Raw genomic sequence first — 19,775 nt, forward strand, 5'->3', positions numbered from 1 at the left:
TATTTCAGTTTACCAACTGTGAGTATGTGTAATTGTAACAGAATGTATGCATATAGGGGCCCCTACACGTGCTGCTTCTATGTAAGGAGGTAACCCATCTCCGGAATGGATCACTATTGATTTGACAATTTTAGTATGTAGTTTGGGTTTCATATATTGCAGTTTGCCTTTTGCTTAATCTGTTAGAATAATGCTAGGACTGACCCTAGTGAATGTTGAGGGTAAATGGAATAATTCTTCAGTGAGGCTACAACCTACTTTAATGGTGGATACAGGATTACCGTTTAGTCCATTCTCTACGTTGTTGTATGACTACGATCAAGAAAACCCAATGCTAAAGAGGTACACAGATATTAATGTTTACACGCCATTTTGTTTTGGGAATAATGAGAAATAATTTGTGCGGTGCATCATATAAGCGTGATCCTTGTACTCGGTTTGAAATCTAGAGGGAGGACTATAAGCCAGCCTTTCCTTAATAAATATGCGGTTGGAGAAATACTTGAAATTGCATGGTAACAAAGTGTTACGGTCTATTTAATGGCGGACGTTAGGCAGAGTGGGCTAGTCCGCTTTCTACTGCTATGCCCATAGGCATATAAGAACACCTGGTATAACTAGGGTGGATGAACACCTATGCATACACGCCGTTCAAGTGGGAAGATACTGTGATATTAATGCTGGTATTGAGGTGAGTGTGGTTTTGGGACGCGACTATGGATTACAAATAGGGGTGACGAGTATTGGGCTGAATTTTAACTTTAATTTTGAGCAGATAGAGACGTCGTACTCTATATTATGGGAAAATTAGTTTAATACGTGTTGTCTTGAATGACCGCTATTTGGAACTTCGGCGTCATTTGATTAATTGTAATGTAACAGTGACTTTCTGGCAGAATGTTACATTATGCTGGCCTGTTTGTAACAGGTTTCCGGGTATTGTGTATTAAGTGGATGGGATTTTAGGGGCTTTAGGGACATGGAGTGGTCTATTGTGACTAACAATGTGGGTGCTTGCTAAAGAAAGCACAGTATTACATCCATGAGGAACTTGGGTGTTTGGAACATGATTATTAGACCTTAGATACTAGCTGGGTTAATTATTCATGCATTATTTACAGTTTCTTAATACTTGATATTTTTGATAGATACAGTTTATAGGAGCTACATCGATCTTTGAATGTTTGCCTAACATGGGACCTTGGAAGAGATTTGACAGTAGATGACATCAAATAAATTTGAATTGTCAGAATGTCCGATCTTTTTTCATTTAGTGGAGGCAAGTTCGATTTTGACTTCGTGGTCACTTTAATGCACTATAATTGGGATGGTATACTAATTGGTGAAGAGGGTGCTTTACCTTCACGGATGCAGCACGTGGGGCGGTGTGCACTACAACATGACTTTATGTTTATATATATTTTTTTATTTTTTTGCTGAGAGATCATATTACATTTATGGTATGATTCACAACCCACCATTTTTCCTTGTACTTTCTTTGCTTTTTCTTAACAATGTTATTGGTGATCGCAGTTACTAATGACACTTAATAATGGACAACTATGGTATCTTGGAAAATTGTGTGAGGTCTGGGAAGCACACTCACACATGACCTGTGGTTGTGTAATTCAGTGACGTTTTTTGATAATTAACTATGCTAATTACAGCCCTGATGAAGTCAAAGCGAGGATTGGTTGCATGACGGAACACGTGTTGGCTGGGCTGATTTGGGACGACATTGAAGAAGAATGATGCAATAAATACGAGGAAACTGTGCTACTTATGAAAACTTTGGATTGGAGTTTTACTTTGTATATGAGTGCCTTGGACATTCTATTTAATATTGTTCCATTTGGAATCTTTGGGAAGTGGGGTGGTTTTCTTCCCTTCCAGGAGCACGATTGAATATTTGTTTGTCATTTGATAATTGTGTGTGATATTTGTGAGCGCCATTCCTTATCTTAAAACACCCATTCTTTGGTTATTGTAAAATGTTTTAATCAAATATGCTCCATCCCTGCAGACGTCAAAAAGGAAAATGTGAGATTCTAGGGGCTGTAATAGAGTCTCTCAGCACCTTATAAAGGACAGAGATGACTTCTTCTCAGCTTATCTACAATAGGTGTTGGTAGACCAGTGAATGCATCAAAAGCTAAAGGAAGCTGAAAACAAAGGAATTTTGGAAACTACAGAGCTGGCCTTGATGAATAACATTATTATAGGACATGAGGTTGGCATAGAGTAGTTGAGGGAGGGAGGGTCATGTTGGTGAAGGGTGAAATTTTGAAATGACAGTCTATACATAAGCAACATTTATGGGAATGCTCACTGTATTTTAAATTGTGTGCATGTAAATGTACTCTTTAAAGAACATGTCTTAAACTTAACAAACAACTGATATTGCTGTGGGCACAATGAACCCATTGAAAATTCATACAGGTTAAATACCTATTAAGTGTTTCTTAATGAGGGGGACTGGAGAGAATTAACATAGTTTAGAAAAATGCTACAAATCTGGCATACTCCATGTTCAGGACTATCTCCTGACCAGCCAAGGAGAGCATTGGAGTTCTAGCACCAAGCAATAGAAAACTTAGGATGGGTAAATGTTAATATTATGTGGTTATGGTATGGTCCACGCACCCGACAGATGATTACTGCAACCAAAACACAGGTAGCCTAAAGTAGCAATTAGCTTGCAGTTGTTTTCTAGATTTCCAAAATGCATTATTGCTGTATGCTCCCTGAACTCATAGAAAACAAACATGTGTCTTGTACACCTACACTCAAGACACTCGGAGGAATATGATTTGGGGTCAGGCCTTTGCAGGAGTATGTTCCTTTGTCATGGAGTCAGGAGGGAATTACCATTTTGTGGAAAAATGCTAACAATCTTGCAAACATCAAGTTTAGTGTGTTGTACGAACCAGCTAGTGAAGGTAAGAGAGGTCGACTTACACCAATAGATTTCTTAGGTTGTACAGAATTAGAAAATATTGGAGCCCTCATGCTCAAGGATTCCATGTAAGGAATTGTCAATTGTTACTAATAATGATTCGCAATTTTTGATTTCTTAGAAGGAATGTACAAAAATGATTTTGTCACTAGAAGTTGCAATTTGTGCCCCAATTTCTAATGAATTCATTGTCGTTTTGAGAACTGGCCTATGTATTAATAGGTTGGTTCTCAAAAAACCTTTTTGGAGTGGGTTGCAATTCGACCTACCTAATTGTTATGCATGAAGTAGATTGTAAATTCAGACACACTACAACTGGCTACAATGACAGACGTGTTGGCCTGCTGGGGTCAGCAGACCACAATGTCATGTTTGTGATTGCTTTTACAATAAAATAATAATAATAAAGCAATCTTTATTTTCAAATACAGCCCGTTTTCCTGAAGGGAAAACGGGATGTGTTCATAAAAGGAAAATGAAACAAACATTTTTGTCTTCTCATAAAACGTTTATTGAACATTGTCAAAGGGGAAGAGTTCCTTTGGGGATTTGCGAATGGCTTACCACCTTTCTGATAGCTTAAAGATTTGGTAGCTGGAAGGGATGCCCTTAAAATGCCCCTTCCAAATGCTGAACCTGTATTTATTCCCAAACCCAATAAGTGATTCCATAAGATTCAGTAGCATGTTACTGAGTCACTATTTAGGTTTGTTGAGTAGAAGAATGCCATTTTGCAGTTGGAAAGTCTCTGATTTTCTAATTCAGAGTATTTCCCACTCTAAAATAGTTGTGTACATGAGGGACATAGTTTATTTTTATAATTTCAAGGTAACTCTGTCTTTGCAATCTGATAACAAATATATAGTGGATCATAAATTGTGATCTAGTACACATGTGTGCTCTGTACTAGTATAACATAATTGATTGAACAATTTATATTCACTAGGAAAGGCCAACATATTTAGTATTGCAGTGTGCTCATTTGAGAACGGCAACAAACTATTGAGTAAATTGGTAGAACAAAGTAAGCATCTTGTGTTTACATAACCTATCCCCAATTTCTTGAAAAAAAGTTCGAGCACAAATATGCACAGACGCTTGGGCAATAATAAGGTTCATATAACAAGCACAAATATCAATTCCTTAAGACCACAACCTCTTCCAGATGTACTTATCCCAACAATTAAGCAATTACCTTAAAACCTATTTATAGATGTTAGGGATTACACAGTAGAACATGATATGCACAGAATCACAACACCTCAAATCTATTAGCTTAACTTATGGAAAAGTACAGAACATTTTGGGAACTCCTTTTTCCTAGTTCTTGTAGCACTGTCTTATTCTACAGCATGTTACATCCTGAGAGCAACGTTAACACTCTAGCATTTTTAGAGCTCAGTGCTCTTCAAAGTTGTTTGCTAACGAAACACTGAATAGTAATATGGTGATGGTGACTTTATGGAGTCTTGTCATTGCTGCTAATCTACTGGGCAAATATTGACCAGTTAGGTCTAGTAGAAAACCAAATTGCTGTATTTTTTTTATAGTGTTCACTGGTGATCAGTCAGATATATAATTTTAAATAATTCATGAAGTGTAGAGTCAATACCTTCTGAAAATGTAGCATTTTTGCATGAAGGTGGGTGAATTGCTGCTTAATGATTTTCATTGTTAATTTTTTAGACATGTTGGTTTGTTAGCTGTGACATTTCACTGACAATGTGTCCCTCAGTTCTTATTATTGGCAAACAAATTGTTCCAGTTAAGTGACTCAATATTAGATTTACTAGCAGAAGGAAGCTTACAAACTGCCCAATTTCTGACTTGTGAGCCCAATTAAATGCGAAATATGCATAATGAATTGACTCTATGTTTCTTACATTTGTTTTCCACCAGGTTTTTATCTGCCTGCTTACAATGCAACACACTGCTTAGCATGTTCATGCCATGTAAATGGGTCAAAGAAAGAGACCTGCCAAAATCTCACCGGTCAATGCATTTGCCAGGATAGTTCTGTGACTGGGCAGAGATGTGACCTCTGTAAAGATATGTATTATGGATTTGATTCACATTCAGGAAGGTAAGTCCAAACAATACTATCTATTTATGGTGGATGCATGGGTTGTTCTTGAACGTGTAAACTCTGTGTAATGCCATGAGAAGTAGAAATTTGGACTCAAAGGAATATGAATTTACTTGATCAATTTAGAGATTCTCTGTTAGACCTGACAGCCTTAAGGTTGTTTGCCCCTAACTTTTTGCCTGCCTCCCTCCACATTTTAGATACTCTTTTTCCTGGTTTTAGGACTGTGCGCACTTCATTACTGCTAACCAGTGCTAAAATGCATATGCTCTCTCCCTTTAAACATGGTAACATTGGATCATACCCGATTGGACTATTTAATTTACTTATAAGCCCCTAGTAAAGTGTACTATATATGCCCAGGGCCTGTAGATTAAATGCTACTGGTGGGCCTGCAGCACTGATTGCACCACCCACATCAGTAGCCCCTTAACCTTGTCTCAGGCATGCCATTGCAAGGCCTGTGTGTGCAGTTTCACTGCCAATTCGACTTGACATTTAAAAGTACTTGCCAAGCCTAAAACTTCCCTTTTTCTACATAAAAGACACCCCTAAAGTATGCCCTAGGTAACCCATAGGGCAGGGTGCTGTGTAGGGAAAAGGCAGGACATGTACCTATGTAGTTTACATGTCCTGGTATTGTAAAACACCTACATTTGTTTTACACTGCTGTGAGGCCTGCCCCCTTCATAGGCTAACATTGGGGCTGCCCTCATACATTGTTTGAGTGGTAGCTGCTGATCTGAAAGGAGTAGGAAGGTCATATTTAGTATGGCCAGAATGGTGATATAAAATCGTGCTGACTGGTGAAGTTGGATTTAGTATTACTATTTTAGAAATACCACTTTTAGAAAGTGAGCATTTCTCTGCACTTAAATCTTTCTGTGGCGTACAATCCACGTCTGGCTGGGTTTAGTTGACAGCTCCTTGTGCATTCACTCAGACACACCCCAAACACAGGATACTGAACCTCACTTGCATACATCTGCATTTTGAATGGGTCTTCTTGGGCTGGGAGGGTGGAGGGCCTGCCCTCACACAAATGACTGCCACACCCCCTACTGGGACTCTGGCATACAGGATTGAACTGAAAGGGGACCTGGTGCACTTCTAAGCCACTCTTTGAAGTCTCCCCCACTTCAAAGGCACATTTGGGTATATAAACAGGACCTCTGCCCCTATCAACTCAGACAGTTCCTGGAGAAGAAACTTGAACCAGAATCTGCATCCTGCCAAGAAGAACTGCCGGGCTGCCCAAAGGACTCACCTATCTGCTTTCTGTCAAGGACTGCTGCTCTCTGGCTGTGGTGAAGAAGTGCTCGCCAAGGGCATGGATAGAGCTTGCTTCCTGTTTCCTGATGTCTCAGGACCAAAAAGACTTCATCTCTACAAGAAGGACTCCTTGTGCAGCGAAATTGGACGCCCAGCCTGCCAGAAACAACGCACAGCCTGCACTGCGATGAAAATTTCACTGCACGTCGAACCGGAACGACGCAGCCCGACTTCACAACGAGAAGATCGACGCAGCGCCACATGAATGACGCACAGCCGAACCGGAAAGAGGCATCCCAACATCCAGAGAGGAATTGATGCTGCGCCTGCCGTGTGGTAGAAAATTTGACGCAACGCCCACCGAATCGACGCAGCTCCTGTGACTTTGTTCTGCCAGTGCAGGAAATCCACGCACTGTCCCCAGAGCATCTGAAAACCCTGCAACCTGAAGAGGATCCACAACTGAGCCCCAGAAAACGATGCACAGCCGTCCCTGCATGAAAACGAAATGATGAATCGCAGTATGCGGCTCGAGAAATCGACGCACACCCCTTTGTTTCCATGCTTCTCCTCCTCTGCGGTTCTTTGTGGAGATTTTTCACGCAAACCAGGTACTTTGTGCTTGTAAGAGACTTTGTTTGCTTTTAAAAGACTTAAGACACTTCATATCACTTTTCAGTGATATTTCAACATTTACTTATTGCATTTTAATCGTTTTGACCTGCATTTATCCAGATAAATATTATATATTTTTCTAAACACTGTGTGGTGATTTTTTGTGGTTTTATATTGTGTTATGATATGTTGCACAATATATGATATGATTTATTGCACAAATACTTTACACATTGTCTTCTAAGTTACACCTGACTGCTCAGTGCCAAACTACCAGAGGGTGGGCACAGGATCATTTGGATTGTGTGTGACTTAACCTGATTAGAGTGAAGGTCCTTGCTTGGACAGGGGGTAACCTGACTGCCAACCAAAGACCCCATTTCTAACATTCTCAATAGTTTGAAGTACCTTGTTCATATTTCAAAACTGTACAAAGGAAAACATGGTATGATCAGGTTTGATAAACATGAAGTGAAATGTAACAAACACTCATTAAAACCACTGTTTAATTCTATAACCGCGAATTGAAATTAAACAGAATTATGAATACTATACATTACCAAATTACACAATCAACACCATATTAGCTTTGACATGGATTTGGGCTGCCAAATTTATGTAAAATTATATTTATTTCATGGATTTGCGGCAGATGTAAATACAGGGTTGGTTTCTCCTTTAGAGCTGAGGGGCTGCACCCCACTGAAATTCGTACACATTTACAGCAAAAAACAATTTGTTCAGAGATGCAATCGTAACTCTAAACAAATTGATGCATTTATTAACGGGCTGTCTGTCCCAGGCTGCCTGCCATGCCTCGCTCTGAAGCAGGAGACGGATGCCAGGCAGTAAATCAACTTTCTACACTGTAACGCATGACACAGGACTGACTGTTCTAAAGCTGTTTATTTCCATTGTGGTCTATGCCAGTATCCACCATAGGCCAGTGACACTTTTAGCATCATGGTTTCGGGTGTTGGAGTCTTGACCTCTGCGTTAGGGCAGCCATTCATCATTCATAGACATAGATCCCAAACCTTTCTCATTTTGGTAAGGGTAAGTGTTCTAATGCTAGTCTTTTGCTATTTTTATTGTACTGAAACACCTTGTCACACTAGTCTCCCCCACTGTGATAGCCTAAGCCCTTGCTGCAGATCGCTGGCTCCTTTAGAAGTGGAGCTGCTGTATTTGTTCCCTTGTGAAATTGATCAAAAAGAAGAGCAGGGTTCTTGCTTCCTTGCAAAATGTATCCTAATATCGGAGCCGAGCGCAAAGGGAGAAATATATGCTTACAGTAAAGGCAGCTGTCTGCTGCATAATGTTAAACCTGGCCCTATTGTCATGCCCTAAACATTAATGCCACAAACATGAAGTGATATGCAAACAATGAATGTTAAAAAGCAATTTTGGGCCTGATTACAACTTTGGAGGAGGGGTCATAATCTGTCCAAATTGTGACGGAAATCCCGTCCGCCGTATTATGAGTCCATTATATCCTATGGAACTCGTAATACAGCGGGCGGGATATCCGTCACATTTGGGACGGGTTAACTCCCTCCGCCAAAGTTGTAATCAGTGCCCTTAGTTCCTTTCTTATTTTACATTTTACTTAATGTTGCATTCCCAAGAGAGTTAGCTGTTTCATCATGCTGCTTTCTGTGCATTTTAATACTCTTGCATACTGCACACTTTGACTCATGCCAGGTGTTTATGAGGGGCTTTGATTGAACTCTGGTGTTGAGGCTGAAGGTAAAGCAAAGTGCCTGTCAGTGGGTTGTCATCTCTGCAGAGCACACAGAACATTAGTCATTTATTCCAGTTACAATAGAAATTCAGTGTAACTGTGTGTGAAGAGGGTGCACGCAGGTCAACATATTTAGAAGGCAAAAGGACAGAAATAAAGTGCTTAGATGTGAATGGGTACATTGTATGTTTGGTGTAGTAAAATGAGGGGGAGGCAATAAAGTGCATTCAGAGGATAGTAAAAAGAGGGAGCTGAAGTGGAAAGGGAGGTTAAAAATGTGCAGATGGATGAGATGTGAAGAGAAAAACGGCAAACATATCAAACATAAAGCACACATAACAGAAGGTCCTACTCCTTCCACAGGCCTCATTAATATTTAAATCAGAGTCTCACAATTTCAGAATGTAAACATTTCCAGTGTTAATTATTTATAACTAATCATTGTTGTTGCTCATGTATCTTAAACAGCTAACAAACATTGACAAAGCCAGCAGTGCTGACAGGTTTTAGGTGTATGTCAGTTGGTGTGATATATTTCTGGATGCAATAACATCTCAGGGAGAAACCAAAATACTGGCCGGGTGGCACACAATGGGAATTACAGAACTATATTTTGCATGTTCCCTTTTAGACCCCACTTTTTTCATCCCACTTAGAGACCTGTCTGCAAATAGTTTCTTATGACTGATTGCAGCCAGCAGCTGTGGGTGCTTCCTGATTCCTGTTTAGAGCATGTTCTTCCAAAGCTTATGCCACATGTAGTGCAAGACACTGTGTAAGCACACACTTTAAAGGGCCTGAAGTTGTTGCAGTGTACCATATGCACATTAAGAGGTGAACATATTAATGCAGTAAGATATGGGGCAGTTTTTAACATGCTTAATATTTCAAGAGTATACATTCCCACTGCTTTATAAACCTTGCTTTCTCACTAAATTTATTTCCTTTCAAATGCTCCATTTTTCAATATTTTTAAAATGTTTTCTTGGAGGAGGATCCACCCTGAACCCCATGTTTGTCCATTGACCTTGCTCGCTTCTCTCACTGTATAAATGTTGTACCCAGACTTTTACTCCCTACGATTTTCAAATGTCACCAGCCGCCACTGCGTAAATATGTTCTGGTGAACCATACATTTCTTGCAAGACGTGAAAAAAACAATAATGTATTTAGGTAAAGGTCTACAAGAAGAAAATGATTAATGAATAGGGAATGGTCTATTTCAGAGTTTAAAATGTAAAATTTCATTGACATTAAATATGTTAGTTTCACTAGAAACAGTACAAGTACACCATGTTCACTAATATGTGTTCTTTTTACATCATCTGAAAATATTGCTGTTGCCATCAGGTTACTTAGCACTTGAAATACGTTAGGATACATACGCTATATTTTGAGAGGAAAGTGAGGTCATACACACTCCAACAAAGTGCATCAAAGCAGTGATCACACTCATAGCCGCAACCCCGCATCCATGTGCTGTGAAGTAATACAAAAGCCTTGTACCAGAGTAAATCAGTGCACTGAATCATTCACACAAATTCACAAACATTAAAAAAATGTGTTACAGTAAAAAAAAAAAAAAAAACAGAGAGCTGACCACGGAGTGTCCGTACCCTTCTACAATAGTATAAAAAGAGAGTGGAGAAGTGTAACCGGAGTGAGAGCGACATTAACTTTTAGGAAGATGTACTGGTTCTCCTTCACTTTGTGGCAGCCAGCTAAGCAAAAAGTATGCACTGGATCACCCTGCACCAGGATTATCTGCGGTGAGAAGAGACTGTGAGGAGCTTGGACCTCAGTTGGGAGCAGCTACACAAGGTTCTACTGATACTGTCGAGTCAACCTAAGAATGGAAGAAGTTTGCAGCTGGGTCTTTTGATCCTGGTAGTGAATGCTAGGTCTCAAGGAAACATAGAAGGGTGGAGCCTCACACCCCCTGTGATCCACCAGCTGAGAAGGCCTGGTGGTGTTAGTAGAAGGGGGACCCAGAGCCTAGAGGTGAATGTGTTCCTTGCCTCAATGAGTTGGGGCAGGTGGCCACTCTTGCACTGCATTGCTGCCCCCTCACCTTTTGTGCCTCAGGTGCAGTCTGCTGAGGGGGGTGGGTGATAAAGCTTAGGTAGCGCTAACATTGCCAGGGCTTAACAGTGGTAACAAAATTCAAACTAAGCAGTCTTTCATCAATGAGTTCTCAATACTCAGGAGGGCCAACCAGGGCTAATAGCTCTGCTACAGTCCTAGAGACTGTGCTGCTCCACAAAGAAGCCTCTTGTTAGAAAAACCTTCAAGGCCATAAAATATGAAATATCTATCACAAAATATGACCTTATTAAAGGTAGACCTGGATACATTTAGGGAGCCTCCCAAGCCCCAGTCAGAGGCAAGACACTTTTTAGGTCTCACCGTATACTACAAGAGGTTTGTCAAGGGGTATGGCACCATTGTTGCTCCCTTGACTGAGTTAACTTTCAAAAAGCAGCCCAGAAAAGTGATCTGGACTGAGTCTCGCCAGCGAGCTTTTGATGCCCTGAAGGCAGCCGCATGCACAGCTCCCGTGCTGAAGGCACCTGACTTTTCCATGGAGTTTGTCGTGCAGACAGGTGTTAGACCTGGCATCCTTGGCCTGGTCTCCCCTGTCTTTTTTGCCTCTCCTTCCCATGTTTTGACTGTGTGCTGGACTCTGTTTTTGGTACTCCGGGCACTTTACCACTGCTGACCAATGCCAAACTGCAAGTGCTCTTGTGTAAATTATATGTGTAATTGGCTTTTCCATGGTTGGTATATTTGATTTACTATCAAGTCCCTAGTAAAGTGCACTAGAGGGCCCAGTGCCTGTAAATCAAAATGCTACTAGTGGGCCTGCAGCACTGATTGTGCCACCCACAGTAGTAGCCCTGTAAACATGGCTCAGGCCTGCCACTGCAGTGTCTGTGTATGCAGTTGTAAACTTCAATTTGACTTGGCAAGTGTACCCACTTGCCAGGCCTAAACCTTCCCTTTTTATGCATGTAAGGTACCCCTAAGGTAGGCCCTAGGTAGCACCATGGGCAGGGTGCAGTGTATGTTAAAGGTGGGACATGTACTGATGTGTGTTACATTTCCTAACAGTGAAATACTGCCAAATTCGTTTTTCACTGTTGCAAGGCCTATATCTCTCATAGGTTAACATTGGAGGCTGCCTTTAAATATCCATAAACTGCAGCTTCCCTTTGAGAGCAGATTGAAATTTGGAGTTTGGGGTCTCTGAACTCACAATTTGAAAATACATCTGTAAATGAAGTCGTTTTTTAGATTGTTAGTTTGAGAATGCCACTTTTAAAAAGTAGGCATTTTCTTGCTTTAACCATTCTGTGACTCTGCTTGTTTGTGGATTCCCTGTCTGGGTCAGACTGACAGTTGTGCTGTTTGTGAATCTCCTCTAGACAGTGACACAAAGGGAGCTGGGGTGTAGCCTGCATATCTTGATGAGCCATCTGAGCTGGAGTGGAGGGAAGGAGTGGTAACGTACACCTGAATGAGCTGTGCCTGCCATCACACAATGCAGTCTCCAACCCACTGGTGTGTGTCTAGGGCCTGGCCTGGACAAGGCAGGATCTTGTCAATAACAGAGACTTTCCTTTGAAGTTTGCCTACTTCAAAGGCAGAAAGGGGTATAAGTAGTGGACCCAAACCCCCAGACTTTAGATCACGTCTGGAATCAAGAGGAACCTCTGCCAAGGAGAAGAGCTGAAGAGCTGAGGAGAAGTGCTGCCCTGCCTGTGCCTGTGCTTTGTTGGGCTATCCTGCAGTTGCTGCTTCTGCCTGTGAAAGGGGACAAAGACTGGACTTTGTTGTGCATTCCGGCTTGAGGGGTATCTCCAAGGGCTTGAGGAAGAGCATGCCTCCTGTTTTGAAGCTTCCTTGACAGCAAAGGTTTCACCATCCAGTTTTGAGTCCATACTGTGGACTCTAGCTTACCAGAGGATGCCATTCCAATTCCCGGCCCCCGCTGGAAGTGAATTTCAGGACAAATCCTGTGAAACAATGCCAGACAACGCCGCGCAACTTCGCTAAGGACGCTGCTGAACAGAACCTGCACCATGGACCTCGCAGAAGCACGATGATCCTGCACGACTTCGCTGAGATCATAGTGTCATAACACCGACTTTCGTGACACCTGACTCCGTCGCGGTGCCTGTGACCCCATGAGGTGAGCACGACCCCGTGAGGTCGCTCTGCAGCATCGTGACTTCGTCTCTGCCAGAGGTACCAATGGACCGACACCTCGCAACCAACGCTACCTCACCTCCACCTCTCTGCAGTAAGGACCCAACGCCACTGGGCGACACCTCTGCCCCGTACCACCAGAACCAACGCCACCACGGATCCAGCGATGCCTAGCTCCCAGATTCCATGCACTGGCCTATTTTCTACTTGTTTTACAAAGGTACTGTACCTGGGGGTCCTTACAACTCTGTAAACTGCGCCAGTTGTGTTGCATTGTGGGAAAATATTCTGTCACGATGACGCATAATACCAAATTGCAGCTTTTCTTGCCTCTAGGCACTTTTTGTGATTTTAAGTGCTAAAGTCATTTTTTTACCTATATATTGTGGATTTTTATTGTATTTGGTCTTGTTTATTTAGATAAAATATTTACTATTTTTTAAACCTGTGTTGTCATTTTGTAGTGTTTCACTGTATTACTTTGTGTGTTGGTACAAATAGTTTACACGTTTCTTCTGGGTTAAGCCTTTCTGCTCATGCCAAGCTACCAAGAGGATGAGCAGGGTTAACCAAGTGTGTTTCTCCTTTGCCTTGACTAGAGTGAGGGCCCTTGCTTGGACACGGGGTAACCTGACTACCAACCAAAGACCCCATTTCTAACACCGATGTCCTCTGGGGTGCAGAGCTATTTTCACTCTTTCTGCAGAGCCACAAGCGCAGGGAAACTGACAGACCCTAGTAGCCGAGGCATTCAAATCGGGCCAATCTTGTGTCTCTATGGGAGACTTCAACTCAGCCCTGTCCACCTCTGTAGCTACACCGGTAGCACTCTGCACAGTCTAGGGTCCTGCTATGCTGCTGCAGCCAGTACAGTGGTACTCCAGTCGGGATGTTGTTGGACTGGATGCGGACAAGAGTTGTCCAAAGTGCACCCCCAGGCATCCAACCATGCACCCGTGGGGATGTTACCTGGTGACCCTATGCACCTCCACAGCGATCAGGCCGCGACAGTGTCCAGCAGTTTTCTTAGTCTCTGATCTAAGCTTTGGTGTGCACCAGTGCCAGGATCCCCAGGGGAATGCTCCAGTCAGTCCAGCAGGGGACGCCGACAGGGCCAAGGCAAAGCACGACCACACCAGTCCTCAAAAACATCAAGGGGGCCTCCCAGGCAGCTGTCCCATGGGGAAGCAAAGGGAAGAATGTAGGCTGATGTATCCTGTGCCCCACCAGGAACGAGCAAGGGGTGTGACTAGAACACTGCCAAAGATGTCCAATCATATCTGGACACCATCTAGGGGAGCCCACCGGTGCTGCAGCAGGATCTACTCAAAGGCAAACAGATGCCCCCCTAATCATCATGGGGATGCTACTGCCAGTTCAAGCCTGCCCAATGGTTCCAAGTGCCGGGGGGACACAGACATTGCTGTGGTTGATTTGGGGCAGACCACCACGAGGCCGCGGACCAAGCCGCTGCTGTGTTGCCCATCCAATTCTCTGCAGCAGTGCTACTTGCAGGCTTCTGTGGGCCTGTAGCCTCCTCAAAGCACAGCCCTCCCTGCCCTGTTTTGAGTCTGCACCCACTGATAACAAATGTGGAGATCCTTCAGCTACATCACAGCAAAGAGCTGGAACAACCTCCCCCTGCACCTCAGAGAAAGCCCGTCACTCAGCATTTTCCAGAAGAACCTCAAGACGTGGCTCTTCGGTTGAGGCCACTCCCCTCCTCCCAGCACCTTAAGACCCTCACTGGTGAGTAGCTGCGCTTTACAAAAACTGATTGATAGATTGATTGGCATTGCTCTGTGCCGCATGGCGCAGCCTCATCTGAGTAACAGGCATGGCCCGATCGACTCACACAGGTTGGGACACTCAGTGACAGCCTCTTGTCATAATTTGACAGGATTCTGGTGTCACACACTCTGATATTCTAGGTGCTTCAAGGACAGGGACCTCAATTCTTTCCTAGTAAATCTCGCCAGTAATTCTGGGTTTGCATAGTATTCTTATGGCCCATGTTTTCAAAGAAAGTTATAATATACCTCAACCATGGGACTCTTAAAGAATAAGCTGATAACATGACTGCCCTGTTTAGGCCAGTGTATTCTGAAGTCCAAATTTTCTGCCATAATAATAATGGCTGTATCTTTATTAGATCGGCTAGGAAAGGGACCCCAAGTTCAGCGTGACTAATAAATGATGAAGTGCCATTTGGTACCATTAACAAGTGCCTCAAAAAGTAATTTTCCACCGTTTGGATCAGGTTACAGTTGGTAAGTTGGTATACCCCCAAACGCCTGCTCCATACATAGCGGACGGGATACATTTAGTTCTATACACTTTTAACATGTTCTGTGGGGTAATCACCCCTAACCTTTTTGAGAAAATCTTCAGGGCCTTGTTTATCAAACATTATGCCCAAATAAGAAAATGTTGAAGTTCTATCAATCTTTCCACCTTCTGTGGTAATATCATAGATCTTACTTGATTTCCTACCACAGTTCATTATAAAGGTTTTGGAGTGGTTGACAGTGAAGCCCACATCTGTCATGAACGTTATGCAGGTTGTTAGAAGTTTTTGGAGGGCTAGTGGGGTCGGGGCCATAAGTACAGCATCGTCTGCATAGAGTAACGCCGGAATCGGGCGGTGACCTATTTGAGGGAGATCTTTACATTTACTTGTTAGTTCTCGTTCTAAGTTGTTTATATATATTGAGAACAGGAATGGGGCTAATACACAGCCTTGACGTACTCCTCTGTGTATACCAAAAGGCCTAGTACATTCTCCTCTTATCCCGTATCTCACCCTCGCTCTACACCCTGAGTACAGTTCCTGTATGAACTGTATTATTGTCGGTTCTACCCCTATACTACTTAGAATGTCCCATAATGTCTTGTGTACTACGCAGTAGAATGCTGAAGATAGATCAATAAAGGCCAAATACAAGTTGCCCTCTTATATTTCCCAATTATAATGTTTAAATTCAATCCTTGTTCCACCGTGCCTATTCCTGTGCGGAAAACATACTGTAATTCAGTAAAGATATTATTTTCCTCAGCCCAGAATTGCAGCCTATTCAAGATGACTCTCCCAGCTATTTTAGCTGATGTGTCAAGTAAAGAGATAGGTCTGTAATAGGCTGGTTTGAGGCAGTCGCCTTTTTTGTATATGGGAACAATGATGGAATCTAGCCAAGATGGTGGTGGTCCTGGCATACAGCAAGCCCTCAGTACCTGCGTCAGTAAAGGGCCCCATATTTGTATATTTGCCTTGTATAAATCTACCGAAACACCATCAGGGCCCGGTGCTTTCCCCGCTTTACTTGAATTTATGGCTTCTACTACTTCCTCCAAGCTAAACTGAGGTGTTATAATCATGCATGAGTTTTTCTGAGTAGTAGGACTCATTAGAGAATCTATTGGTTCTATATCAGAGGCCGAGCTATATATCTTGGAGAAATAATAAATCCAATCCTCTTCTGTTATTGCAATTTCCATTCTGGGATCATGTCTAGTCCCTAGCATAGGGGTATTTATCGTTTTCCAAAAGAGGATATTATCTTTTGTAAAACTAGCTTTGTGTAAAGTTTCCCAGGTATTTTCTTTCAAGGTGGACTTCCTTCTTTTATTGCCCGCCTTATTTTCATGCCTCCATATGCGTATCTCAGTCATGTATCTTATTGAGGCACTTAATGCCTTTTTTAATCTTTTATGTGCTTTTATGCAGTCATGGTCAAACCAGCCCGTTTTTCTTCTTTGTCCCATTTTTCCCATCTTGTTAGTAAGAGCTTCTTTCACACCTTGCGCTATCGAAGAAAAAGCACATAGGCATTTTTCTGGATCTATATCATCGCTAAGGCAATCTGCAAAGGCTTGGTTATGCTCACAGATTAACTGTTTCAGTAGGTCCTTTGGCTCTATTTGGGACCATTGCAATGAGTATCCATTACGCGAGGCTAATTCAATATCATTTACAAAAACAACTTTATCCTCCTGTGCAGGTACAGAAGATGTTAATGAGACCTTTAAACTCTGCGGGAAATGATCACTTATCGCAATATCATGGAGTAAATATTTGGTAAGGTAATGTGCGAAGTGAGTAGACATTAAAACATAATCAATCACTGTATCCGCACCCCTACCGTTAAAAGTTGGTTTGAACTGCAGGTCATCAGAATAAATTTAATTCACAAAGGCCAAGTTAAATTTATGCGCTAGTATATTCATCGCATCACCTTGAATATTGTGTACAAAATGAGGCCTCAAACCGATGTCTTCCTCATCCCAGCCACACACCTTCTCAGAGGTTTCTTTGCAGAGATGGACATTAAAGTCACCACCCCATAAGATGAGACTTTCCCATCTAGATTTTGTGCAAATTCTCTCTAGCTCCTCTCCCAGCTGTGTTAAGATAATAGGAACCTCTCCCGGTGGTGCATTATTATAAAAATTAAAGACCACTAACTGGATTTTCTGATCTAAATCACTCACAATCACTTGGTAATGTACCCTCAAGATGTGCATGTTTAAATTTGTTAGGTGAAGCTTATTTGAAATATATGTACATGAACCTCCTTTAGGCCTACCATGTCCTGTGGGTACTGCTGGTGTATGATATGTTTTATATCCACTTATATGGGTAGGATTTAAAAGCCAAGTTTCCTGGAGGCATAAAAAGGAAAAATCTTCAATAAAATTCACCCAGGGCACGTTGCTAAGCTTATTACTTAGACCTGCCACGTTCCAATAAAGTAGAACTATTTCCAATTTCTGCTGGTTCTGTCGCTGTACATTATTTATAGTCAGGGGGGTATACAACTGTGAGTTATGTAAGCTGATGTCGAGAGCGGGTCTCTCTGCCTTATCTGCCCCCCTTCTATATTCATTTCCAATGCTATCCCGTGAGATGTCTCTTTCTTCGCCCCGCTGAGTCGATCTAAGTCTTCTAGTGTTGAGACGGCTTGAAATCTATTGCAAGAAAGAATAGGATCAGGACTGGGTAAGACTATTTTATGCGGTGGTCGCGCATTGTTAAAAGTTTGCCCCACAAAACTTTGATAAAAGGATCCCAAAGGTAATAACAGAATACCATGATGAGTAACATGACATGCCCCGAATTCGCAAATTACTCTCTCCACTAGTTCTGGAGATTTAAACGAAAGAACCACACAATCTCCCTCCAGTACTTTATGACTAGTACCTAGCCACTTGATTCTCCTAACCATTTTTATATCATCAAAAAGGGACCCCACCATTCCGGGATCCACACTTGATCCTATCCAATTAAGGGACTTATTCCTTAGGGCTGTCCATGTTTCCTGTTGCTGATTAGCCACGAGTGGAACATTAGCCAGGACCACTACGTAAGGTTTGCCTCCGAGGGGAGATGTAAAAAGTCACTTGGTGTGTGCAGAAACTCGGAGGTTCTCGTTCTTTTATGTTGTCCTCCGCTAAGTTTGTCAGAGACCAATTTATCCTGTCTGTAGGTGGAACACTATTCAGCATTTTTGCATGTGTATGTCTGGTAGTTGGTTCTAATGTTGACGATTGTAAGTTACTCGTAAGGTTTGGGATCGGGTGCGATTCAATAGGAGTTTTTCTATTTTGTGTTGCGGGTTGTAAGTTACTTGCAGGGTTTAAAATTGGCGGTGGTACACTAGGACCTTTCCTCAAAGGATGTAAATCCTTGGGCTGTAGGGACTTCATAATTACTAAGCCTGCCTCGAGATTACTCTCTACCGCTCTTAAGCGCTCTGAAAGGGAGTCCAGTGAAGCCCAAATCGATGATTTCAGGGTATTTACTAATTCATAAATGTTAACAAGAAGGCTTCAGGCTGTATCGGCTGGTTTATTTAATGTTTTCCTCCAGGTTACTTTCTTTGGCGGCTGCCTTCCGGGGATAATTACTAGCTCTTTCTTTGAATTTTTATTAGAGGAATTATCTGCCCTCCCTATCAAGGGTTTCCTTGGGCGCTTAGGCAAGGGTGAGGGATTGTCCGGGACATAAATTAGGTCCGAGGTGTTTTGGATACACCCATTTATATCATTTTTATATTCCTGGTTCTTTCTTACCTCTGCCTTAGTACCCCTATTGTTACAGTGATTGCAGTCATCTTCTGGCTCTGCGTTCTTTGGTGGGCGAGTGGTGTAGTCACTAGAAGTCAGCAGTTTTTCTTCAACATTAGAAATTTGCTTGTCTATCACCCCCATTGCTCCTGAAATATATTTTAATATAGATGTGCTGTCTTTTGCGTTTGGGTGAGGATTCAGCATTGAGTGCTTTCTTTTGCCCATGTTTTAAATAGTAACAAACCAATTCCCTATATAGGGAGTAGCACAGAGAAAGATGTTCAAATCAAGTTAATTTGCCGACCAGCAGGACTCCTCATATGGTAGTACGCAAGTCCCAGCCTGACCGAAATGGGTATCTAATTACGCAGTTTTTATATATACACAGTCTCAATCAGGGGCCATCAATGCAAACCACCTTGTCCATAAAATAAGGTCATATATTATATAAGAAATTACAAAAAACGTTCTCACTTATATGTCCTGTTCCTTTCTCCGGGACCCCTTTGCCTCCTGATTTTATTGTTCGGGGTGGCCCAGCCCAGCCTCCTTTGGGCTCCGACAGGCGAGGACGGGCCTGCCATTTGCCCGGGCCTTGCCCGGGCGCGGCCCCCGAGCGTCCCGTGCCGCAGTGCAATGCGGCGCGCTTTCAAGCGCCCGCGATTCAGGTCCGGCCCCCGGGTGAACATTAACGGCTCCTGGGACTTAGAGTCCCCCCAGGAGCAGCGGCGATGTTGGCAGGATCACGGGGCAACGCAGCACGCTTCAAGCGCCTGCGATTCAGGTCCGGCCCCAGGTGAGCAGTAAAGGCTCCTGGGACTTCGAGT

At 42.6% G+C, this 19,775-nt stretch overlaps 1 protein-coding gene across 1 annotated transcript in view; it reads left to right on the forward strand.

The window, feature by feature from the left end:
* USH2A (usherin) overlaps positions 1-19,775 on the forward strand; it is a 3,586,186-nt gene that overhangs the window by 788,118 nt on the left and 2,778,293 nt on the right. Inside the window, exon 14 of the mRNA XM_069233891.1 lies at positions 4,856-5,039. Coding sequence (XP_069089992.1) covers positions 4,856-5,039 — 184 coding nt within the window. The remainder of the gene's footprint in view (positions 1-4,855; positions 5,040-19,775) is intronic.

This window comes from Pleurodeles waltl, chromosome 5 (assembly GCF_031143425.1).
Source record: "Pleurodeles waltl isolate 20211129_DDA chromosome 5, aPleWal1.hap1.20221129, whole genome shotgun sequence".
Lineage (NCBI taxonomy): Eukaryota > Metazoa > Chordata > Amphibia > Caudata > Salamandridae > Pleurodeles > Pleurodeles waltl.